At 43.9% G+C, this 20,748-nt stretch overlaps 1 protein-coding gene across 13 annotated transcripts in view; it reads left to right on the plus strand.

Moving 5' to 3' along the window:
* The first annotated feature begins 11,791 nt into the window (after nt 1-11,791).
* The window catches only part of NPAS3 (neuronal PAS domain protein 3), an 821,658-nt gene continuing 812,701 nt past the window's right edge, over nt 11,792-20,748 (plus strand). For 7 of the 13 annotated variants that reach the window (XM_032179491.2, XM_032179492.2, XM_058429730.1 and 4 more), the window contains exon 1: nt 11,792-12,127. In XM_032179491.2, coding sequence (XP_032035382.1) covers nt 11,970-12,127 — 158 coding nt within the window. In that variant the 5' untranslated portion in view covers nt 11,792-11,969. Of the gene's footprint in view, nt 12,128-15,965; nt 16,445-20,748 lie in introns of those variants that run through there. The other 6 variants (XM_032179496.1, XM_032179498.1, XM_058429732.1 and 3 more) reach the window with 1 other exon arrangement.

Below are 20,748 nucleotides of genomic sequence, written 5' to 3' on the forward strand. Positions count from 1 at the left end.
CATATTTGTTCATTGGTGTCTCCTCTTACCTCTAGTGAAAGCTTTGATGAACAGGGGCTTCATTTTATACCCTACTGTAGCTCTGCTGCTTAAAAGAATACTTGGCGGCCAGGTGCGGTGGCTCAAGCCTGTAATCCCAACACTTTGGGAGGCGGAGGCGGGTGGATCATGAGGTCAAGAGATCGAGACGACCATCCTGGCCAACATGGTGAAACCCCGTCTCTACTAAAAATACAAAGATTAGCCAGGCATGGCAGTGTGCACCTGTAATCCCAGCTACTCTGGAGACTGAGGCAGGAGAATCAATCACCTGAACCAGGGAGGCTGAGGTTGCAGTGAGCTGAGATCGCACCACTGCACTCCAGCCTGGGCAATAGAGCGAGACTCCATCTCAAAACAAAACAAAACAACAACAAAAAACTTGGCATATAGTAGGTGCTTAAGGAGAGTTTGTCAAAATAAATTCACGCATCAATGAAAGGAACTATTGAAGTTAAGCAATTTGCCCCAAGACCCTGGCCAATATTAAAATCCAGGAGCTCTCATTCAAGTTTTCCCCGTCCTGACCCTTCACATGCCCTGCAGAAGATGAACTTTTCTCAACTATTTAAAAAATATCTGAGGCATTTGTATTACTTTCTCTGCAGCTTTCAAATGCTAAGAACAGTGTATGTAATATCAAAATGTGCTTTGAAAGAAACCTATAGTTTAGGTAAAAGTTCAAAATGAACTCAGGGTGAAGGTAAGAGCATCTTTTATAGAGAAGACTGGAGGAAACTAGTTACTCTGAGGCCTGTCTTTGTGTAAAACTGGACTGAAAATGGCATGACATCTGGTATCACCAACAGGGGGTTCTCTCTTTCCCAAACTGTTAAGTGCCTGCAGTCTCTCCTTCAATGAAGGGTGTGGTTGAGGCTTGGTTGAAGCCATTTCTCTAAATCCCTCAAAGTATAAACATGGTGATGGAATAAACTTGATCCTTGTTATACCTCCCTCATATTATGAATATAGGCTAAAGGAACAATAGATAACCACAGTATTATTGATGTGCACATTTGCCTGAATTTAAGTTCTAAATCATAAATCAAATGAAAATCATACCTCATAATACAAAATTTCTTATTATACTAGAATTCTTAGAAATTTGTCATCTTCTTCCTTTTAACAAAAGGAAAAATGTCACCACATTTTACTCCTATATCCCTTCCCCTTTGGCTTCATTGAAAATCAGAAGCATCTTTATCTGCTTCACTGGTGAATAATTTCAAATTTGGTTATTTCAAATAAACACTGTTCAACTTAATCCTCATAAGCTTCAGAGAAGAGTTACTTCTAATATTTTCGTTTCATATTAAGTGGATTTCCATTTGTCTCAATTTTAAGTGGATTTTTGAATTGAACTGTCTCATTCTACAATAATAGAACTCTTGATTTTTATCTGGCCACATCACTCTATATACGGACTTCATTTCCCAGCTTATTCCACACATTTGTGGCCATGTGACTAGATTTTGCCCAATGAGATGAGAGAGCAGTACATGTCATGTCCAAAACATGTTCTGAAGGGCAGTGTACATGCCCTTCTCTCCCTCCCTCCTGGTGCTGCTGTTCTGCAATACGGATGTGGTAGCTGATCATCTTGGACTGTGTGGATTAGCCAAACACCCCTGACATGGTGGAACAACAAGAGAGAAGAAACCCAGGCTCCTGAACCATCTACTTTTAAATGCTAACATGAGAGAGGAACAAACTTCTGTCTTATATAAGCAACTATTAATTTGGGTTTGTGTTACACAAAGCTAAGGTAGCTTCATCTACAGTATATTTTCCTTCTATATTGTTTAATATATCTTTTTAGAAAAAAGTAAAAAAATAAGGAAATCATAATAAGCCAAGATCTTTAGCAACAATGAAATCTCCAAGTGAAGATACTTTATATCACTTTTCAAAATCAAACAAAATAAGATTGCTGGGCATGGTGGCTCATGCCTGTAATCCCAGCACTTTGGGAGGCTGAGGCAGGTGGATCACCTGAGGTTAGGAGTTCGGTAACAGCCTGGCCAACATGGTGAAACCCCGTCTCTACTAAAAATACAAAAATTAGCTGGGCGTGTTTGCATGTGCCTGCAATTCCGGCTACTTGGGAGGCTGAGGCGGGAAAATCACTTGAACCTGGGATCAGAGGTTGCAGTGAGGCAAGATCACGATACTGCACTGTGGCCTGGGTGACAGAGCAAGACTCCCATCTCAAAAAAAAAAAAAAAAAAATTGACAAAACTTTGGTTTAGATGATTTCCCTCGTATATAGTAAGTTGTAATTCTCAGTGAATCCCCTTCAAGTTTATAGTTTTTGTTGGCCATAACCACACAAGTAACTTTGTAGGAGGGATCATTCAATCAAAATAAATAGAATTAAAAGTTTTGTTAGTGTATTAGCTTTGTGCAAAGGTATACAGATAAAATTTCTATACATATCCTTTCTTGATCCCTCCAGGCACAGAGACTGAAAAGCTGTCTTTATAAATAAACAAAGAAGCATATTCTTCTAGAACTTTCCATTATGTATATGACAGGGTATAATTTTGGGGCAAGATTATATTCATTTCTGTGTTAGCTGATTAATTCTTCAGTGGTTTATCACCTGTTTGAAATATATCCTTGATTTGATTATGAGTCACTGATAATAGATAGTGACCTAACTTCAAAAGGTTGCCTTACACTATTTGGTCTGTACCCTGAGCAGCTGTCCAGGGTACTTAAATAAAATTAATTATTGGAAATACTTAAGTTACAGATCTTTTTCCTTATACTTTTGAGTAAGTGAAGATGCTTTGCACAATAATTCAGTTTGTTTTTCCATTTTGAACAAGAACCTGAGATCCTCCTGCCTTAGAATAGTGACAAACATAAAGAAATTATTTGTGGTTGCCTGTGGAAACCATGTTAGAAAGATCACACGCTTTGAAAACAGTGTTATGATGTGTTGTTTATGATATAGAGATTATTTGGTTAAAGATTATGTCTATATAAGTTATAAATTTAGAGGAAATTGACTCCCTCTGACCCCCAGTGCAAAAATTTCTCTTCTAAATACCTAGAAGGTAGTCTTCTCGTCTGCTAAAATATGTGCCAGGTAAGGGATGCTCAGCTCTTTCAGAGGTGGCCCTATTCACATTCTGAATGATGGAAAACTTCTTTCTGATATATAACTTAATCTAGATCCTTACATATTTCATCTTTCCAGCCTTCTGGAATATCATTCTCACTTATGCATTCTCATACCTTTCTCGGAGAATAGAGAAAAAAATGACCTGAGATCTTCAACATTAAGTAATTGAGTTCCTTTGACCAAAACAGTACCCACTTCCTGGGTGATAATAATAGTATAAGGGAACAAAGTACCTATTTCGGGTTCTAGATAAAATTGAAATTAAAGAAAAGGTGGTATATATACACAATGGAGTGCTATTCATCCATAGAAAGGAATGAGAGCCTGTCATTTGCAATAACATGGATGGAAGTGGAGGTCATTATGTTAAGTGAAATAAGTCAGGCACAGAAAGACAAAGTTGGCATATTCTCATTTATTTGTGGGAGCTGAAAAAATTAAAACAATTGAACTCACAGAGATAGAGAGTAGAATGATGCTTACCAGAGGCTGGGAAGGGCAGTGGGGTGAGGGGGAAGTGGGAATGGTTAGTGAGTACAAATATACAGTTAGATAGAATGAATAAGACCTAGTTTTTGATAGTACAACAGAGTGATTATAGTCAACAATAATTTAGTGGACATTTTAAAATAACTAAAAGAGTATGACTCGATTGTTTGTAACACAAAGAAAGGAAAAATGCTTGAGGTGATGGATACCCCATTTACCCTGATGTGATTATTATGCATTGTATGCCTGTATCAAATTATCTCACGTAACACATAAATAGATACACTGACTATACCCACAGAAATAAAAACTAAGAGAGGAAAAGAAATTCTAAGTACAACATTGGTAATAACCCATTCATAATTTTATAGTAAAGTAATATAGAATTATAAAGTACATTTTCACTCTTTTAAAAAATACAGCAAAGAGAATTTTAATTTTTTAATTTATTAGTAATAACAACTTGAAAAGTGCATAGTATTAAGGCATTGGTTCTTGGAGTGTGGGCTGAAGACCCTTTTGGAGTGCCTATGAGGGCAACACTATTTTACGGTAAAACTAAGACATTATTTTCCCTTTTCACTATAAACAAAAATGTAGCCAGCTGTGGTGTTGTATGCCTGTAGATCTAGCTAATCGGGAAGCCGAGATGCGAGGATTGCTTGAGCCCAGGAGTTCCAGGCTACAGTGAGCTATGATTTTGCCACTGCCCTCCAGCCTGGGTGGCAGAGTGAGACCCTGTCTCAAAAAAAAAAAAAAAAAAAAAATCATGCATGAACAAAAAAATCTATAGGTCAATGGATTTTAATGGCTACAGTTATGAATATCTTATTACTGTTATTTCAGATCCCACATTATGACTAACTGTTAAGAAACTACTACTTGTTGAGTTTTGGTGTAATAGCAAAGAATACCCATAATTATATGAAAAAGCGATCATATTTGAACTTAACTCTTTTCTAACTCCATGTACGTGTGAGGCTGGATTTCCTTCATGCACAATCAAAACAACATAGCATTATAAGAGACTGAATAAAGAAGAGATATCTGTCTTCTACTAAGCCAGATATTAAAGAGAACCAATAATATAAAACAATATCACAGTTCTATTTTTTGTTTGGGGATAAAATACTTACTTTTTTATAAAAAGTGTTATGCTGTGTAATGAGTTTATCACTGTTATTTTTAAATGAAATAATAAGTTTATAGGTTTTAAATTTGAATACAGTAAATATTCATAGATGTGATATATATAATCCAAATCTCTTTCAGTGGCTCAAAAATATTAAAGGGGACTTGAGACAAAAATGTCTGTGAATCATTGCACTATGTAATACTTTAGTGAAAGATTTCAATTATCCTTACCCTCATTGATTCAAAAAGATTTGGAATAAAATCCAAATATTCTTATTTCCAATAATAACCAATATAGAATCTGATATCCAAATTGTATTTACACTTTGTGAAGCTATTTTATTTTATGCCTCTATACTTCTTGTATATGACTGATGCCAGAAGATTACCAACCTTCGTGTAAAGCAAAACTTCAAGCCTCTAGAAAAGTGCTCCTGATTTCATGAAACACTTGCAAGACTTTTACGTGGCATCCTTCTTGACTTTGATGAAAAAGTTAGTCACTCATAATTTCAGTTATAGTGTTATAAGTTTAGAAGAAATAACTGTTTAGACTTGTCAACCTTCATAAACAGAACACGTAAATATTTTATAACTTGTCTGAGTAATCACCAAGACCTTTTCCATCACCATGAAAAAAAAACTTGGAAAAGAACTTAGACATTGGTCTTCTGGGAATGATTACCTTACATTGAGTAATTAACAAGCATTAGGCACTGTACTAAATACTTTACATACACTTTATATCAATTAATGCCTACAATAATCCTTTAAGATCTATATTATTTGTTTTTTTCTTTCTTTCTTTTTCTTTTCTTTTTTTTTTTTTTTTGAGATGGAGCCTCACTCTGTTACCCAGCCTGGAGTGCAGTGGTGCGATCTTGGCTCACTGCAACCTCCGCCTCCCCAGTTCAAGGGATTCTCCTGCCTCAGTCTCCTGAGTAGTGGGATTACAGGCACCCGCCACCACACCCAGCTAATTTTTTTAGTAAAGATGGGGTTTCACCATGTTGGCGAGGCTGGTCTCGAACTCCTGACCTCAGGTGATCCATGCGCCTCAGCTTCCCAAAGTGCTGGGATTACAGGCGTGAGCCACCATGCCCGACCTATACTAGTTTTACAAATAAAGGAAGTGAGGCTTGGAGAAAGTAAACAAATTGGTTGAAGTCACTTAGCTTGTAAATGGTAGAATCACCTTCATTCAACTCAGAGAACATAATTCACACCCTGTCTCTAGACCATGTTTGATTACTCTTCTCATCTGGCTTGGCCCCCAACCCCCATGCCAGTTTTGTGCATTTTACATAAATCTATTTTTGCCTTTATGATATTTTGTTGCAATTTATTTATTTACTATCTACGGCTTCTAATAAACTATTGGCTCACTAAAGGAGGAAATTGTGTCTGGATTCCCACCACACAAGACAAATCTATTCTTGCTGGATTGAATTAATACCAGGTTGTGGACGCAAAGAGAGCTCAAATAATATGCCTTTGACTGCTCGGTCAGTGTGTGTAGCAAAGGTGGGATCTTCTGTCATAAACACTCTAGGTCAGTGGTTCTCAAATGTGGCGCCTGGGCCAACTGCATCAGCATCACCTAGGAACTTGTTAGAAATGCAAATTATTGGTCTCACTCCAGATTTACAGAATAAGATTTTGTAGAGGTAAGCCCCAGAAGTTTGTGTTTTAAAACACCCTTCTTGTAATTCTGATGCACCCTAAAGTCTGAGAATAATCTCTCTAGGGTGAAGGAACATAACAGTTTAATAAAAACAGAAAGGTTTACTCAGCATGCAGCTTAAATCCATTTGTTTGATTTGCTGTATTATTAGGCTTATGCAATATTCTATCTCATTGAAAATGAAAAATTCATCTCAGAACTCTAATGTTTTTATTTTGAAAAAAATTCAATCCAAAGCAATTAGCTATTCCATTTGTCAATCAGGCATTGAATTAATAATTTTATAATCAATAAGAAAATTCATTGAAGAGTCCAATGGCTACATGGGTATGCCTACCAGGAAGAACCAAGTGAAGTAGAAACTCAAGTTCCAGTTAGCACTGTGTATAATTTCCAGTGAAACAAAAACTAGCCATGATCTGCAGATCTGTGCTGCAGGTACCAAGTTATGTCTTAGTAGTTCCATCGAAGTTCTAATTATGCTGACATTAATAGAAGCAGCAAACTACTAGAAGCAACATTTAGGGCTCTTATATTCACAGGAAAACACCAAATCAGTTCTCTAGAGATTAGAAATATTTCAATCCCAATATCAAATCCACTATCATGAGAAAATAAGCAAAAGAAACTTAAAAGATTGTTGTTTAAAGACAAATTTGTCTTTTAAATATGTTAAGAGTAGTTATTTTGCATTTAAATCAAAGTTCATTTATAGTTATATTGATTTGCACATGCTTTAGAATTATGTGTGCCACAAAGTGTAAATATTTTAACTAAAATCCTCATATGGATTTCTGAAACCCTTCCCCACTAATTTTTCTAAACAATGTCTCCTCCCCTACTGCCTGCTACTGAGTTCAAAAGCTAAAAGACTCTTCTAACTATACCTCTTCTTTTTCTAGCTATATATTTATAAAGTCCTCTGAGAATTAGTTTAGCATAATAGCTTGAGATATTTCAGTTTGATATATGTAGTACTAACATGAAAAAACCCTCAGAACTCTTTTTATATATTATATATGGATATACATATATAATAAAAATTTCTTAGCCATTATCTCTTAATTCCTTAGTTTCTCTTCTGGCATACCAAGAATAATTATATTGCTAAGTTTATGGTTGTTTTCCTCCCCTGACATTATTGTTTTGCTTTTGAATGTACTAAGGACATATTAATAGCATGGCAAATTTAGCAGTAAGAGCTAGAATTCCATTTGGATTGAGGAGCAAAGATGGAAAATTGGTTAAATTAAAGATTTAAGCCCTCTACAGAATGTAAAAATCTTCTTCCCAAGATACGATGGAGGGACTGTGTAATACTAGTTCATGGCTTCTCCCGTAAAAAAGACTCAACTCTCAGGTTGTTGGAAATTATGAGAGTTTCTTTATAGAAAACAAAACAAAACAAACAAAACAAAACCCTTTTTGCATCATAATCACTTCAGTAAAAACATCTAACATTTCAGAGAAAAGCATTTTTTACTTTATTCATTACCTATAGTATTTTTATTCTACTTAGGTTGTTTTGCTTTACCTTTTCCTGATCTCTGTATATATTTTTTTCTTCTTAAATATCTGACCAAATTGAAGCAAAAATTAGATATATTCAGGCTTTGTAGCCTTCTCTCTCCTACCTGTCATTGGCACCTCCTGACAGGAAATAGTGAAAATTCAAAGTCAAACAATTTAAGTACATGGAAATGAATTTTTTGGAGAATAGATATTAGTATTGTATGAGTAAAAGGCACAGTTGTACCCTGACAAGGATAAAGATGTAAATATGTAACTGTGTATCTATATATCATATGCATGTATTTCGGGTTAAAACATCAAATAATCCTTTTCTAAGTCTCTACATGCACTGAAATTTATATGTTGCAGGGGTATAAAATGAGAGAGTATACAGTTTAGTGCTAACTGGAGTCCTTTTGGTTGGGTGAATGCCAAAGCAACTTTCAAAATATTTCAAAACAGCTGCCAGCATGTAAAGATTTTAACTGAAGGAGCAGAGTAATGAAATCTGAATTACTAATGAGAGAATAAACTTATATTTTGCTTAAGGTCCTTAATGAACATGGAGATAAGCAGATCCAATAAGGAATTTGTCTCTCATGCATGCAAACCGACCTTCTGAAACTATATGTAAGGATAAAATACTGAAACAGACTTAACATGTGCATTGTAAGGTAACCTACTGTGCAAATCTTCTTTGAGTATTTTGTGTATTCCTGTTTTAGAAAACAAAGTTTCTGGAGAGCAAGAGCCATATTAATTCTCGTAAAGATGGGTAATTGAAAGCTTGGAACTTTGAAGTTGAATGTGCTCATTAAACTATTTTAATAACAAAGTATAATGGAAAAGGCTTCAGCTTATGTAGTTTTAAATGTCCAGCAACAATCTCACATTTTCTTTCCATTGGGGCAATTTTGCCCTTTGGGCTTCCAAGAAAAAATTGCCCTCCAAAAGTGACGGGAAACAGGCTGATACATTTTCAAGCCAACGATTTTGTAAAATAAGTAGTGAATAAAATGTAATTGCTGGCCTCTTCTAGTCATAGAATTGGTATTGAAACAAAGAAGAGCAATAATATTCTTTGTAAATATAACTCATTCTTTACTGTGCAGAAAAAGACTTTAAAAGGGAAACTAATCTTCTAAAAGTTCTGCACTTTTGGCCACAGACGGCTTTTCCCTCCTTTGACTCACTTGGCACACTGAGGCTGCCTCTGGATGCACAGGATCGAGGTGGAATAATTGCATTACATTCCTGGAGTACACATGGATCCAGGAGCCACTTGCTGGAAGCCTCCATCAACTGGTTGGCCTAGACATCTGTGGCAGGCACAGCACCACCCCACAATGGGGCAACAATTAAAACAAAAGCTATTTTATAGAAAGGCACCGCCTGCATCGGGGTTCATTTTTAGCCTCACTCATGAGTCATTTACATACTAGACTTCCTTTGGCCTACAATACCGCTGGCCTTGACCAATGCAGTCAGAGAAACAAACTTTTCCCAACCCCTAAAGCATTCCTGACCTCTCTCAAATTGACATAAACTCCCATTTCTCGCCCTGCGAAAGCCTGCGCAGAGCCAAGGAGTGATATTTGTGATCTTTTCAGAGCAAGAGAGGTAGGAGAGCGCACTGAGATCCAAGTCAACCTGCGAAGCCCAGCGCTGTGTGCTCCGCGTGGGATGAGGACCCACTTCTGTGATCAAATCTTTTCCACCAGGCCGGCCTCCGCCCCCACGCCCACAATCCTGGCCCGAAGACCTTGCGTTTGGCCTCTGCACAATAAGTATCCCCGAAATGAATGCCGTTAAGCTAGAAAATGATCTCTTCTCGGGAAGGAGGGAGTCAGGACCTCGGTTAGGTCTTCAACAAACTCGTGGGATCCCTCACACAAGGCACAGATGCTCATTACGATTCTTTTTACGTGCAACACGTGGGGGACGAAGCAGTTTCATATCTCCTGGTATTATCTGCCGTCCAAAGCATTTTCTTTGAAAGGAAAATGGAAACGCAGCTGCGCCGTGGGCCCGGCCAGCGAGAGCTGGGGCTCCCTCCCTCTGTTTCCCAGCGGCTGCCGGGTGCAGGAGGCGCCTCCGGAAACTGACTTGGGTTAGGGGAGTTCAGAGGTTGCCCCAGCAGGCGCGGGACGCCGCCAGGGCGAAGGCTCGCCTTTGTGCGGGTTGGCTGTTTCCCGAGAGCCATCAGGGTGGGAGGGGACGCCCGGGTCTGCGGCAAGGGCAGGCGTCTGGCCCCCACACCGTGTGCGGGGACGCTAGGCTGGGCGGCCTGTGTCACTCTCGGCCTTGGCAACTTCTGGCCAATCCGCCCTGCCCCTCTGGGTCCCGGCGGGCCCGCTGCGCCTCAGGCTCAAAGGGTTAAGCAGGTGCCTCTCCGGGCGAGGCGCTATTGGCCGAGGGCTGGGGCGGCGCGGCCGCGGTCACCACGCTTCGCCGATCCCAACTTGGGTTCCTGCGGAAGGCAAGGCGGCCACTCGTCCCCTGGCTGCGGCTGCGGGGCCCAGGCCTTGGCGCGCAGGGAGTGGGAAGGAGAAAAGGACGAGAAGGGGCAAGCACCAGCCGCGCCAGCAAAGGGGGCGAGGGTGGCGCGCGCAAGATGAGGGGAGCCGGAGCCCTGCATCCCGAAGGAGGCTGCGCCCACCGCCCGCAACTCCACTCCAGGCTCGCGAGCCGGAAGAAAGAGGGGGAAGTGGGACAACGGGGGTCCTGGGCAGGGGGTAGGGGAAACGATCAACTCCCATAGCCCCCACCCACTAGCCGAGTTGGAATGCAAGTCTTCACTTAAAAAGGCTCACCCAAACCGCAGGCATCCCTCCTCACCCCTTAAAGAAACATTGATGTAATAGTGTGGAGAAGTAACTGAGAGACGCGAGGAAATAAATGCACGTGTTTTCTCTTTTTGTTTCCCTGGTGGTTGGAATTTGCAGAGTTCGTCTCAGTGGTGGCTGCTAATTTATTCGTTTCATCGGTCGAAAGGGGCGTATAGAGGTGGGTCATCGGGGCACAACCGGATCCCTCTAGCCGGACCTCACCTCACAAGTTTGTCCAGGACCAACTCGCCCGCCCACCAGCAGCGGGAAGAGCCCATTCTTATAAGGAGAACAAACTCTCCATTGGCACAAAAGCGGCTTCTTTTTTTCTCTCCGTCTTTGCACACCATCCCTCCTCGATAAGTATCAAGTTCCCGAGGAGCCCAACTTGAGCTTGGCAGCCCTCGCGCTGCCTGATGTGCATAAGACGGGCAGAGAGGGGTTCCGGCCAGGAAGGGAGGCTCTACGCCCCCATTCCTGCACACGCGGGCTGGCTTCCAGGTTGCTGGAAGCCGCGGGAGGCGCGAGCTTGCCTGGATGGTGGTTATTTCTCTAGAGAAAGGAGGAGAGAGAGAGCGCGCCTGAGTGTTGCACTTTGGGTCGGAAGTGCGCGGCGTGTGTGTGTGTGTGTGTGTGTGTGTGTGTGTGTGTGTGTAGAGGGGGGGCGGGAAAGAAACGCACCCTCCGCTGCCGGTCATTCCCTTGCACCGGCCAACTCCTCGCCAAGCCTCCCGGTGCATCCTTCCTCCGCCACCCCCTCCCCTTCTTCCCTCAGCTGGGCTCGCGCGGCGCAGCCGGAGCAGCCAGTGAGAGCAACATCCTGGAAAGAGGGGGGAGCACCGCCGCCCCCCAAAAGGGAAAAAAGGCCCCACCCTGACACGTTTTGCTGTTTGCAAGTCCCTCGCACGCCCCCCGCACCTCCTCCTCGCGCTCGCGGTCCCCCCCCCACCCCAGCCCGCTGCGCGCACATCAAAGCGCCTCTCCGCCGCGCACAGTGGCCGCGGCTCACTAATGGGATTGCAGGCTGGTGCCTGGCTCCGCTGCTGCCGCCGCCGCTGCTCGCGCTGCTGCTGCCGCCGCCGCCCGAGCCCGAGCCCGAGCCCCCGCCAGCCCGAGCCCAGAGCCGCCGCGCCTGGGGGCCGAAGCCGCGGCGATGATCCGAATCTTTCCGGATTTCAGCGTGCAGGTGACGGCCGCGGCGGCCGGCGGGGCGGCCGCGGGGGTGCCGGCCGGCGCGGGCATGGGGAGGGCCGGCGCCGCGGCCAACGGCACCCCGCAGAACGTCCAGGGCATCACCTCCTACCAGCAGCGGTGAGTAGTCCCGCCTGGGCTGGGATAGTGCCCCCGCCCCGGGGTGCTGGGGTGGGACTCACTTTGCCTCCTGTTCTGTGTCTTACAACACACATGCACATAGCCAGGGCTCACTTTGCCTGCCCCTCGTTCTACAGATGAGGAAGAAAAACACACTTCACTTTGGTGGATTGAAAAGCACTCCAGTGCGCTGGCGAAGTGAAATCATCCTTTGCCCTTTGCCTGGCTCCAAATCCAGAGCCTCAGCCCCGAGTAGCGGAGGAGTTGCAGCGAAGTCTGAGACGCCGCACAAGGTGCTTTTGCAAAGTTTAGGATCCTCATCCCTTTCCAGTGGAATTTTCTCAGTGCCTCAGCCGGATGCGGACCCGCGCAGACGGACAGCTAGGGGGGCAATTGATCACTGGAGGCTGATTGATTATTTGTTTCCAAACAGAATAGGAACGATTTTCACGTGTAGCTGTAGACTTGCAATTCTACATAATAGTGTATCATGTCACCTGTTACTACAGGGAAATACAGCATGAAATCCGAGTCTCTTCGGCGCTGTTAAGTATTCATCTTAAACGCATTATAATGCAAATGCCTAAGATTCAGGGATACAAGTTAGGAAGCAAATTTTACAAAGTCAGGCTAGATGGTGAGAAGGAAGTTTTAAAGTATTATTTGTAGTTCTCTTAAACGTATTTATAGATTTTTCTTAAAAATTATGTATTTGACATTGAAGTAGTAATTTGATTCAATTAGGAAAGAAAGGGAAAAGCAATTTACCACCACCAACAGCTTTAGAACCCTGAAGTTTTTCCTGAAGGACAACTTTTGATGTTCCAAGATTTTACTGAAAATGTAATCCACGAAAATGCGCTGAGAAAAACTAACAATGTACTATGAAAGGTAAACTCCCCATTTGTGGGGCTTGGTTTTATAAAAGATGGAAGAAAAAAGAACACATGAAAGTGTGAAATTAAATATTTGTGTTTCCCAGATTGCACATGATTAAACATCTGAGAGATTTGCCAATGGCATTTAACTTAAAATATACACAATGCATAATTCAAATAACAGTTCCTATTTTTACCTTGTATTTCAAACCTCATTGATTTGAGAACCTTTGATTTGAACCAACAGTATTTAAACTGAAAAGGTTAAGATAGTCCATCACTGCCATATTTTGTGCCTTCCAACCAATGGCCCAGTGACCAGAGCAGATTTTGCATAACACACTGAGTGTTTTCCAAGTTGATGCCCAGTATTCCAAATATTCTGTATTAGACTTCATTATATGCTCGGTGTACTGTCTGAAGTTTTTTTTGTTTAAAGAGTTTGGAAAATAATTCAAAAAGGGGCTATTCCTTGTCAAAGAGATTTTTGATTTAAATTATTTTAGTCTTGTTTTACTTCAGTGATTACAGGAACCTTTAATACAAAAGATCTGGGACTCTTTCAAACATAAAAGACTAGAAAAGAATTAGATTTTTCCTTTTCATGGTTCAGGTATGTTTTTTTTGTCACTTACACAACATTTAAATGACAATAGAATCTGGCGGTCACGTTAACTAGGAAGTACAGGCAATGGTCACAATAGTATGGTCTGTGAAGTAGGGAGTCAAGGGTCAGAAATGTCAGAGGGCCTTTGGAAGATTTCAGGGACCTCTGGGAACTTGAGCTAACCTATACCATATAAATTGGGCATAAAGGGGCGGGGGATTAGGAATTTTCTGCCATCAGGTTTGCTCTGAGTGTTGTTGTTATCCTTTACCATAAAGATCACCTCAGAGACAATTTTCCCTCAAGGCAGGAGCACCAGGGGCAGCCTCCTACAGTCTGCCACCTCACTGAGAGCGGCACTGGTGCTTTCCACTTTCAACTTTGAATTTGGGCCCCTGATGAAGTCTCTGAGTCCCACTGCAGTTCTAAAGACTACGGCTTTTTTTTTTTTTTTTTTTTTTTTCCTAGCATCTCCAAACTTTAGCCTTTGGGGTGTATTATTCCCTCCTTCGATTTTTATGTTATATTGACAGAAGAGAAGATGATAGCTGTGAAAAATGTAGCCTTCTTTGATTTTGTTACTAAGACATGATGACACCTGTTACTGTCTTTTAGTTAAAATAGGGGGAGGGGGGCAGAGATTGAGCCGTGTAGGGCAAGGTCATTGGCAGGTGTTGGAGGTAGGGTCTGAGTAAGGAGTCCCCTGTTCTCTGGCACCTCAACAGGATTGTGGGGTTCTGAAGGACAGACTTAGTTTCCGCTTGGATTTGTTTCCATCTGGATTTAAGTGAATGGTGACATATCATTTTACCAAAAAATTATTTTTAAGTACTTTTGAGGAGTCCGCCGCGGGAGTGACAGGAGTGGGGGGTTTTTCAAGCAAAGTGTGGCCTCTTGGGAGACTACAAGCTTCTCTCATTTGTCATCTTCGGGCAGAAACCCCCTAGACTGGGTGTCCTGGAGCCAAAACTTTGAACTGGCAACTTTTTCCCTTCTCTGCCAGCCCATGTATATCTTGTCCATAACACTCTCCACTCCGGTTCATTTCTCATTCTCTCCTACCTGTAGAGTGCACTCCAAAGAGAACTTAAACACCATCATGCAGATTAAACACCTCTACCACGAAAAACATTTATGTGTTCCGTTGGAAGTTTCCAACTCCCAGCCCTACTTTACTGGAGTCATAGAGACCGAATGGAGGACCCCTTTTCAGGTCTTTATTTTTTTAAGTTTAAAGTCAAATGCAAAACCTCACACAGGACTGATGTTTTCCATCAGGCGCTTTCATTCATTCAAAGTGGAAATGCTTTGGGAGTCCTTTCTACTTGCCTGGTTGACACATGACTGACCCAAGTCCCTGCGTAAAAAGCCGTCCACACGCTTCTGATTGGTTTAGTGGAGAAAACGCTCTGACCAGGGTCTACCCAGGTAACAGGATTCTAGCCTGGGCCCTGCACTGAGTAGCCAGCCTTTCTCTAGGCCTTGCTGAACTGTCAAACGGGGGGTGCGGCTGGGCTAGATCCCAGAGGGTGGCAGTCCGGTCCCAAGTCCCGGGACCCGAGTCAGGAGGGGCTTCCGTATGTGAGTTTAAACGGGCGGGGATTCACCTGTGAACCCTGGGGTCTGCACTCCTGTACGTCCGTGACTGACGCAGATGCTCTGGCTTTGGGAAAGCTGCTGAGAGCGCCAGAGCCACAAGGTGCTTGTGCTGCTGCTGCACCGCCCACGGGGCTCTTGGGCCCGCCTGCTTGGGCCAGCGCACCCCCCACCCGTATTGATTTCCGCTGCCCCCGAGGAGCTCCCGGGACTGTGTCCTGCCCCAGCTCGCTCCCGTGGCCTCCCAGTTCCTTTTACTGTTTCTTTCTTTCCTCCTGGCTGCAATACTCCAGAGAAGGGAAGTGTTTGAAACTGCAACTGAGTGGCGTTGTTGCGCCGGCAGCCGAGCCTCCCAGTCCCCCAACGAGAGAGAGAGAGAGAGAGGGGAGAGAGAGAGAGAGAAAGGCGGGGGAGGTGTGTGTCTGCGTACGAGAGAGCGCTCTGGAGCAAAGCAGCTGGAAAATGCCCAGAAATACTTTCACAGCGGTCAAGCTGGACCCCCCTGCGTGTCCTCCCCCTCCCCGCTCCTCCCGGCCTAGACCCCGCGCCCCCCGCCGGGAGAGTGTGCGCCCCACCTGCCACCGGGCGGCTCCGGGTGGTAGAAAGGGGTGACAGGGGGCGGGGGCGGGTGGCGGCGCGAGGGTGAGAACCCGGAGGCGGCGGGGCCCTGGGCCGGGCTGCCCGCGGGACCGCGCGTCCGCCTCCCCCCGCCGCCGCCGCCTCCCCCTCCTCCTCCTCCGCCGCCGCCGCCGCCGCCGCCGGTCGCCTGTCTCCGCGCCGGGCATGCCTCGGGAGCCGGGGCGGCCCGGGCCGCGGGCGCTCTGCGGCGCATGGACGGCGGCGGCGCCGGGCGAGCAGCGGGAGGAGAAGGCGCAGGCGGCGGCGGAAGCGGCGACCCACGGCTGGGAACACCGGCGGCGCGAGGGGACGGCCGGCCGCCGGCGAGGCTCCGGCCCCACTACTTTTCCGTAGCCTCCCCACCTCAGCAGCACGGCCACGGCCGCCGCCGCCGCCGCCACGGCCACGGCCACGGCCCCGGCCGCCGCCCGCCGGGCAGCCCAGAGCGCCGCGCACGGCCGCACTCTCCCGCCACCCCACGCACACGCACACCCCCGCCCGCCCACGCCCCCCACCCGGGAGGGGGGAGAGAGGCAAAAAGTAAGAGAGGAAAAAAAATAGCAGGAAGATGGCGCCCACCAAGCCCAGCTTTCAGCAGGATCCTTCCAGGCGAGAACGGTAACACTTTTCTGTTTATTGAACCTGCCGCCGGGCCGCTGCTCCCGCCGCCGCCGCCGCCGCCGCCGCCGCCGAGGGCCCCGCTCTGCCGCCCGCCCGCCTCCTGGGCCGCGAGCCCGCGGGGACCTCGTCTGGGCGCAGCGCTCGCCCGGGGCCCCGCGCATTGTCCCCGCGGCGGCTGCGGCAGCGAGAGGCTCTGGCGGCGGCCGGGCTCTCTGAGCAGTCGCACCTCCTCGGCTCGGCGAATAGAGTGACTCGCTGACAAAAAAAAAAAAAAAAAAAGAAGAAAGAAACAGAAAAGAGAAAAAGAAAAAGAGAAACAAACAGAGATGCGAAGGCGCTGCCGTGTGACGGGAGCAGCAGCGAGGGTGGGGGGCCTGGGATCCCCGGGGCCGCCGCAGGTCCCCTGGCAGCTGCTCTCGAGGAAGGGAATGAGGCTGGGGAGGGGGAGGGAAGGCGGCGAGCAGGGGGAGGAGGCGAGGAGCAGGAGGAGGAGGCCGGGGGCGGGGAGCGCGGAGCTCGCGCCAGGCCCGGAATGTGTCGCGGAGGGGCCGGCTCCGGCTCCGTCTCCGCGCGAGCAGCTAGGCCGGGCCGAGCCCAGAGGAGCGCGGCCACCGCCTCCCCGCCTCCCAGGCTGCGCCCTCTGCTCGGCAACTTCTGGGTCTCCCGCTCTGCCCTCCGCTCTCATCTTTCCTTCCTCTCCATACCCCTCCCAAAGGAAAAAGAAAAATAAAGAAGAAAACCCTCAGATCCAAATAAGCAAACAAACAGCGAGATCCGAAATGTGTCAGCAGTTGGAGCATCTATGCCCCGTTAGTTACTGTTTGGGGATCTGTGTTTTAAAAAGTTCCTGGTGAGAATTGCATATCCAGGCAAGGGGCTCAGTCAAGCATGTCTGTTTGAAGTTAGTTAAACTAGTACAGCCACAGGGAAAGGGAGTTTGTGTTCAAAATACCCGTAACTGTCCTACGTGAGTAGCATTGATAGATTTGCAGAATAACTCAGCACCCCCTCCCCATCACCACCAACGTGGTTTTCCCTCCTGCTGTCCACCCAACCTACTTTCTTTGGAATCCCATTTACTATTAATTGGCAGCGTTAATGACATTAATTGCATATAGCATATTGGTTTGAGCAAAATGGATATCTTTCTGTCTCCGAAGAGGAAAGGCGCAGTAGGAAGTATGAAACGTTACCCATTGATTCATGAGGAAAACAAATACAGTAAGATACACGCACCCCCACCCGCAGCAGTCGCGTTGATTTTCCTCACAGGCTTAAGTGAACTTGAAAAGAAGACAAGGGATGTGCTTAGTTGCAAAATTTAATTATTATAACATAGTTTTATTTTTGATGCAACATAATATTTAACCTATAGCTTACGTCAGAAGACGATAAGGAGATATTCAGACATCCATTTATTTAAAAAGCTTCTATTGTACTGTTGCTTATTTCTTTCATACAATAGGGAAGGCAGAATTGTCAGGATTAAGGAAATACTTTTGTTAAGTAGATACATAATTGATTAATTCTGAACTCTAGATGATTCTGTAAACATCATATACCAGAGAGTAAATCATACATAATCCAGTTTTTAAAGATGTTAAATGTGTATAGCATTAACTATTGCTCCCAAACTGTAGAAAATCTGACAACTCATACAGCTAAAATGAGCATTTACTTCTTAAGAAGTATCAGTGTTTCATGAAGAATTCACATATTACTTTACTCTTGAAGTAGAAAAAATAATTTCTCAGAGCATTGTGCAAGGATTTTAAAAATTATTTTTTATCTAACATGAAGATGAATACTTTTTGAAATCAGAGGTTTATAGTTGGCTTTCTTCCCCCTCCCCTCCCCTCCATTCCCCTCCCCTCCCCTCCTCCCTCCCCTCCTCTCTTCCCTCCCTCCCCTCCCTCCTCCCTCCCTCCCCTCCCATTCCCTCCTCCCTCCCTCCCCTGCCCTCCTCCCTCCCCCCTCCCTCCCTCCCTCCCCCCCCTCCTCCCTCCCTCCCTCCTTCCTTCCTTCCCTCCTTCCTTCCTTCCTTCCTTCCTTCCTTCCTTCCTTCCTTCTTCCCAGTTCTGTTGTTAATAAATATGTTTACTGGGATGTCCCCAGTAATCTCTCTAGCAGAGGCCTATTTGTGTGCCATTTTAGGAATTTCTCTGAGATAAGAATCTCGGAGATAGAATTAATTTCTAGGGGAAACTTCATAGCCTGTGCATGAGTGCGTTCTTTATCACCTGTCTCCATTTGGCATTCGAAGAAGGTAAATCAAAGTGTGCGATTTGTTATTCTGCTCCACTTGAGAGCTGAACTAAATAACACTTGGTCTGAAATTCTGATTGAAGTTGTAGGAGGATATACTGTATTTAATTTAATGCCCTTTAATAGCATCTTCTTGTTCAGCTTGGATGCTGTCATTTTAAAGGTTGGCTCTGAGAAGGTTTAACCTGTATGGAGAAGGAGGAGTAATAACAGCGGGGTGGGGGGCAGGAGCACTGTAGAAGATAGGAAGGAAGAAGTTATAAACTAAGCCTTTCAAAAGGCAACAACCACAAACTTGGTCCCTTATCCAAACAGTTGTTTTATGCCCCAAGGGTTCACTTTGTTGTCAGGGTTTTAAATGCTCTTAACACTTTAAGTGTAAACATTACACATGTAAGTTGATTTGGTTTTGTAATGAGAAATGAGAAATCAGATGATTTGTTTAGGAGGGGGCTGTTTTTCATACTTGCTTCAAGTAAGTGAGTAATTCCACCTTTATTTGCACATTGTGCCTAGAACTTGTTGGTTAATATTAGTATTTCCTTGTAGCAGTTGAACACAAATATGTTCATAAAAGATGACTTTCTGTGGATATGTTTTAAATAGTATCTCCTATTTATTTAAAAAAATGTTTTCCAAATCATTGATTTCACAGAGGCATTTATGGACAATTTATTCTTTACTGCTTTTCAAATATATTAGTAATCTGAAACTTACAAAGAAAAATATATCTTTTGAATTCTCATTTATTTATGAAACGTCTAACCTGTGTATAGTAATACAGTACCAAAGTCATTTCCTTATAGTAATGTTTATAATGTAAATTTCAGAAAAATAAGCTCATTCTTGATAATGTCTTTGGTTACTATTTAGTGCTCCTTACGTTTCTCTGAATTATATGTACAGAAAGTATCTCTTTAGAGCCTGAAAGAACAAGTTGAAAACCTTGTGTACATAAACTTGTTTGATTTTCCTTAAACTCCAATAGACTGCAAATTATATAGCACTACCACAATGTGTTTCTACTATGTGGATGTATAACCAAGAAAATTAGACGGAGAAGTGTCAAGCATGTGATATGCCCGTGCTGATTTGCAAAGCATATCCCAGTAGCACAAGGCTTTTGGTTTAAAAAGTAAAGGTGGTGGAGACTGTTTTTTTGGAGGTGTTTCTATCTACAGTATAAGTTTAAATAGGGGCGATAAATGATTATATGCATTGTCTAACACTTGCTTATATATATAAATAGCTCCACAAGATTGCTTAAATGATAATTGAAAATATGAAATAGGATGGCCTTCATATCACAAGGCCAAGGGTCTACAAATGGAAAAACTGAAATAATGAAATATTTCCAAGGCAACAGACTGTCAACAAGAACTGTAATGCATGGGCATATCATGATCCACCAGAGAGGATATTAGATCATATAGCTCCACAGCCAGGAGTTATAATGACCTTTATTATGTAAGACCCTCCCACATTACAACATCTTTTCAGATTTCCAATTTCTGATTTATGAATTGAAAGGCATATAACTACTCCACATGTGCAATATGCCAATCACTAGATTTGATTCCTTACAGTGAGCAAATGAGCAAACTTGAATTCAACATTATTTGATACTTTTTTTTTTTAAAGTTGCATGAGGTATTTTCACCTAGTAGTATTTATTATTAGTAAGATTTAGGTTTCTGTGTCTTTATATAGTCTTAAAAATATGGCTAAAAGTGATGTGTAATTAATATCTCAGCAATCAATTGGTAAGACTTATACTGTACTTCAAATATAATCCAGAAATTGGAGCAGTTTGATAATTTTAGTCATAGGAATTTTGATTTTCCCCTGTAATTCTTCTACCCAATGGCTGCCCCTATACTATAATATAGCTATTTTATGAGAATGCCAGAATACTTATGAACCACCTTACTCCTTTTCCCTGCCCCAGATCCTGGTCTGGGATTCAGTTGTGTCGGTTTGAAGTGGGACCTGCTGCTAGGATCCCCTGCTCTGTGGTGAGGTTTTCTATGGCTTCT

This window comes from Hylobates moloch, unplaced genomic scaffold, assembly GCF_009828535.3.
Source record: "Hylobates moloch isolate HMO894 unplaced genomic scaffold, HMol_V3 SCAFFOLD_16, whole genome shotgun sequence".
Lineage (NCBI taxonomy): Eukaryota > Metazoa > Chordata > Mammalia > Primates > Hylobatidae > Hylobates > Hylobates moloch.